At 47.8% G+C, this 4,798-nt stretch overlaps 1 protein-coding gene across 5 annotated transcripts in view; it reads left to right on the top strand.

The window, feature by feature from the left end:
* The window catches only part of LOC132391963 (cytochrome P450 26B1), a 59,769-nt gene extending 55,751 nt beyond the window's left edge, over positions 1-4,018 (top strand). For all 5 annotated transcript variants that reach the window (XM_059965790.1, XM_059965788.1, XM_059965786.1 and 2 more), the window contains 2 exons: positions 562-843; positions 2,957-4,018. In XM_059965790.1, the coding sequence (XP_059821773.1) occupies positions 562-843; positions 2,957-3,349 (675 nt within the window). In that variant the 3' untranslated portion in view covers positions 3,350-4,018. The remainder of the gene's footprint in view (positions 1-561; positions 844-2,956) is intronic.
* The last annotated feature ends 780 nt before the right edge of the window (positions 4,019-4,798 follow it).

The raw sequence follows: 4,798 nt of genomic DNA on the forward strand, positions 1-4,798 counted from the left end.
GTGTGTGTGTGAGTGTGTGTGTGAGTGTGTGTGTGTGTGAGTGTGTGTGTGTGAGTGTTTGTGTGTGAGTGTGAATGTGTGTGAGTGTGAGTGTGTGTGTGTGAGTATGTGTGTGTGAGTGTGTGTGTGTGAGTGTGTGTGTGTGAGAGTGTGTGTGTGTGAGTGTGTGTGTGTGTGTGTGAGTGTGTGTGTGTGAGAGTGTGTGTGTGTGTGTGAGTGTGTGTGTGTGAGTATGTGTGTGTGAGTGTGAGTGTGTGTGTGTGAGTGTGTGTGTGCGTGAGAGTGTGTGTGTGTGTGAGTGTGTGTGTGTGTGTGAGAGTGTGTGTGTGTGAGTGTGTGTGTGTGTGAGTGTGTGTGTGTGTGTGAGTGTGTGTGTGTGTGTGTGTGAGTGTGTGTGTGTGTGAGTGTGTGTGTGTGTGTGAGTGTGTGTGTGTGTGTGTGAGTGTGTGTGTGTGTGAGTATGTGTGAGAGAGAGAGAGAGTTACTCTGGTCTGCAGCATCTCGTGTGTTTCGTGGGCTCTGGACTCTCAGTGTGTTGATTGCTGTGCCTCTCTCCCCTAGGAGTCGACGGTGGAGTTGATCTTTGCTGCGTTTGCCACCACCTCCAGCGCCAGTACCTCGCTCATCCTGCAGCTGCTGCAGCACCCCGCCGTGCTGGAGAAACTGCGCCAGGAGCTGAGGAACAATGGCATTCTCCACAACGGCTGCAAGTGTGAGGATCGGCCCCGCCTGGCCACCATAACCCGGCTCCGCTACCTGGACTGCGTCATCAAGGAGGTGTTGCGCCTGCTGCCCCCCGTCTCAGGAGGATACCGCACTGCACTGCAGACCTTCGAGCTTGACGTAAGTGCCAGGGAGACCCTCGCTCTGTGCTTTCTTCCCTTAGTATCGCGCCTCCCACAGAGTAACTTTCCCTCAATATTGCCCCTCCCACAGTGCAATACTCCCCGGTACCGCCCCTCCCTCAGTTGTGCCCTTCCCACAGTGTGACCCACCCTCAGTGCAGCCTCTCCAACATTGTGAAGCTCCCTCAGTACTGCCTGTCTGTTCATGTGAAACTCCCTCAGTAATGCCTATCCCTTCTTGTGAAACTCCCTCAGTAATGCCTGTCCCTTCATGTGAAACTCCCTCAGTAATACCTATCCCTTCTTGTGAAACTCCCTCTGTAATGCCTGTCCCTTTATGTGAAACTCCCTCAGTAATACCTATCCCTTCGTGTGAAGCTCCCTCAGTAATACCTATCCCTTCGTGTGAAACTCCCTCAGTAATACCTATCCCTTCGTGTGAAACTCCCTCAGTAATACCTATCCCTTCGTGTGAAACTCCCTCAGTAATGCCTATCCCTTCGTGTGAAGCTCCCTCAGTAATACCTATCCCTTCGTGTGAAACTCCCTCAGTAATACCTATCCCTTCGTGTGAAACTCCCTCAGTACTGCCTGTCCCTTCGTGTGAAACTCCCTCAGTACTGCCTGTCCCTTCGTGTGAAGCTCCCTCAATAATGCCTGCCTGTTCGTGTGAAGCTCCCTCAGTAATGTCTGTCCCTTTGTGTGAAGCTCCCTCAGTAATGCCTGTCCCTTTGTGTGAAGCTCCCTCAGTAATGTCTGTCCCTTTGTGTGAAGCTCCCTCAGTAATGCCTGTCTGTTCGAGTGAAGCTCCCTCAGTAATGCCTGTTCCTTCGTGTGAAGCTCCCTCAGTAATGCCTGTCTGTTCGAGTGAAGCTCCCTCAGTAATGCCTGTTCCTTCGTGTGAAGCTCCCTCAGTAATGCCTGTCCCTTCATGTGAAACTCCCTCAGTAATGCCTGTCTGTTCGAGTGAAGCTCCCTCAGTAATGCCTGTTCCTTCGTGTGAAGCTCCCTCAGTAATGTCTGTCTGTTCGAGTGAAGCTCCCTCAGTAATACCTGTCTGTTCGTGTGAAGCTCCCTCAATAATGCCTGTCCCTTTGTGTGAAACTCCCTCAGTAATGCCTGTCTGTTCGTGTGAAGCTCCCTCAGTAATGCCTGTCCCTTTGTGTGAAACTCCCTCAGTACTGCCCCTCCATAGCATGATTTTCCCTCAGTGCTGCCCCTCTACAATGTGACACTTCCTGAGTACATTGAACATAAATCACAGAACATTGAACTTAGAGCACACAGAACACAGCCCAGGCCCACGATGTTGTGCTGAATTTTTAACATTCTCTGAGTTCAAACTAATCCTTCCCTCCCACATAATCCTCCATTTTTCTATCATCCATGTGCCTGTCCAAGAGTGTTAGATGTCCCTAATGTACCTTCCTCTCCCTCCACCCCTGTCAGGGCATTCTACCACTCTGTGTAAAAATACCTACCTCTGGCATCCCCCCCATACATCACTCCAATCACCTTAAAATTACGCCCTCTTGTATTATCCATTTCCACCTGGGAAATAGTCTTTGGCTAGCCATTTGATCTCTGCCTCTTATCATCTTGTACACCTCTATCAAGTCACCTCTCATCCTCCTTCACTCCAAAGAGAAAAGCCCCAGCTCACTCAGCCTTTCCTAATAAGACACACTCTCTAATCCAGGCAGCATCCTGGTAAATCTTCTCTACACCCTCTCTAAAGTTTCCACATCCTTCCTATGAAACAACCAGAAGTGTACACAATACTCGAAGCGTGGTTTAACGAGGGTTTTATTGAGCTGCAACATTACCTCACGACTTTTGAACTCAACCCCCTTGACTAATGAAGGCCAACACACCAAATCACCTTCTCAACAGCCATATCAACTTGCACAGCATCTCTGAGGGATCTAAACACAGGGAGGCTCAGCAGATGCTGGAAACCTTGAGCAGCACACACAAACTCGGCAAGTTAGGCAGCATGGGACAAACAGTAGATGTTTCATGCCAAGACCCTTCATCAGGGATCTAGGGACACAATGATCTATATTCTGATGAATTAAGTTGGTAACATTTTCCTTGGGTTTTTATTTCAGGGATGCCAAATTCCCAAAGGGTGGAGTGTTCTCTACAGCATCAGGGACACGCACGACACGGCCCCTGTCTTTCAGAATGTTGGTGTCTTCGACCCAGACCGATTCGGGGAAGATCGGTATGAAGACAAGAGTGTTCGCTTCAGTTACATCCCGTTCGGAGGAGGCATCCGTAGTTGCCTGGGCAAGGAGCTGGCTAAGCTCATCCTGAAGGTGCTGGCGATGGAGCTGGCCAGTACCAGCCGCTTCGAGCTGGCTACCAGGACGTTCCCTCGCATGCTGACAGTTCCTGTAGTCCATCCCATGGATGGCTTGAAAGTAAAGTTCTACGGACTCGATTCCAACCAGAATGAGATAGACGCAGAGTCAGAGTCTCTGTTGGGCTCCACTGTGTAGCCAACAGCCCTCAACCCAAACCAAGCAAAAATACAAGCAAACTTGAGTCGTTTTGAAAAACCTCTCCTACCAACTAACAAACAAAATAAACCAATCTCAGAACTTCGAGAAAGCCGCCTTCTGAATTTTCATTAAGTATCGGGTACAGGGGACACTTCTGGATTAAGCACGTTCAAAGGGGAGAGTTCTTGGAAAAGAATTAGGTTCCTGGACAATTAAGAGGGATGAGAGGCAGGAAGCGAGAGAGGTGCGTAGGACCTTCTTCGGAGAGAGGAGCTAGCAGATCGATGATGATGGCGATAATTCTTTGTGATCAAGGGACAATTCTTTAAAAAAAATCACATATATATCCTGCATTCCTACTTAAAGTATATATGTATAAACCTGCTCTGAGTACCATTGTAGGTATGTAACTTGATTAGAGATTGCAACCGCGTTGCAGCCCAGTGCACTTTGAATGTAGTTGTGATTACTGATGTCGGTTATATTCAGTGTAAACGTAGAAACCATAACAAACTGGTTTGAATTTTTACTATTCCTATCTTTAAGCTATATATGGATTATTTGTTGTTGTTGTGTTTTTTTATTTTAAGATTGCAATTAATTAGACAAATAGTGTAAAAAGAAAATATTTTTTCTGTTGGTAAATATTGTTTTAGTAAAAAATGAGCAAAAAAAAGCTTTACCTTGGTTTCTTTGCGTAGTGAGACTGTGATTGAGAGCGTGCGTGCTGATGACACTGCTGGTGGATAGTATGAATAAGCGGGGACTGAATGGCTAGTAGTGAGCCATTCAGCCCCTCTAACCTAACCTGCCCATGAAGAAGATCAAAAAAGAGATTCCGCAGATGCTGGCAATCCACAGCAACACATAGAAAATGCTGGAGGAACTCAGTAGGTCAGGAGAGGAATAAACAGTTGATGTTTCAGGCCGAGACCCTTCATCAGGACTGGAAAAAAAAGGGGGAAGATGCCAGAATAAGAAGGTTGGGAATGGGAAGGAGGACAAGCTAGAAGGTGATAGGTGAAGGCAGGTGGGTGGGAGAGAGGGGATGAAGTAAGAAGTTGGGAGGTGAAAGGTGGAAAAGGCAAATGGCGGGAGAGAAAGGAATCTGATCGAGGAACAGAGTGGACCATGGGAGAAAGGGAAGGTAGGGGTGATATGCAGGTGAGGGGTAGAGGTAAGAGGCCAGAGTGAGGAAATGAAGAAGAGGGAAAGGTGATGGGGAAAAATTACCAGAGGCTGGAGAAATTTATGTTGATGCCATCAGGTTTAGGCTATCAGGTTGGAGCAAGATCTTGGCTGATGCTATGCCTCAACTTTCCTGTCCCCTGCAATCCCAATATTCCCCCAGTTTATTTCATGTTTCAGGATTCTGGTGACATCATCTGTGAGTCCACACGGTGACAATTTTTTTTTTGAGTGGACAGTTCGCGGGTGTTCTCAACT

Source organism: Hypanus sabinus, chromosome 3 (genome assembly GCF_030144855.1).
Source record: "Hypanus sabinus isolate sHypSab1 chromosome 3, sHypSab1.hap1, whole genome shotgun sequence".
Lineage (NCBI taxonomy): Eukaryota > Metazoa > Chordata > Chondrichthyes > Myliobatiformes > Dasyatidae > Hypanus > Hypanus sabinus.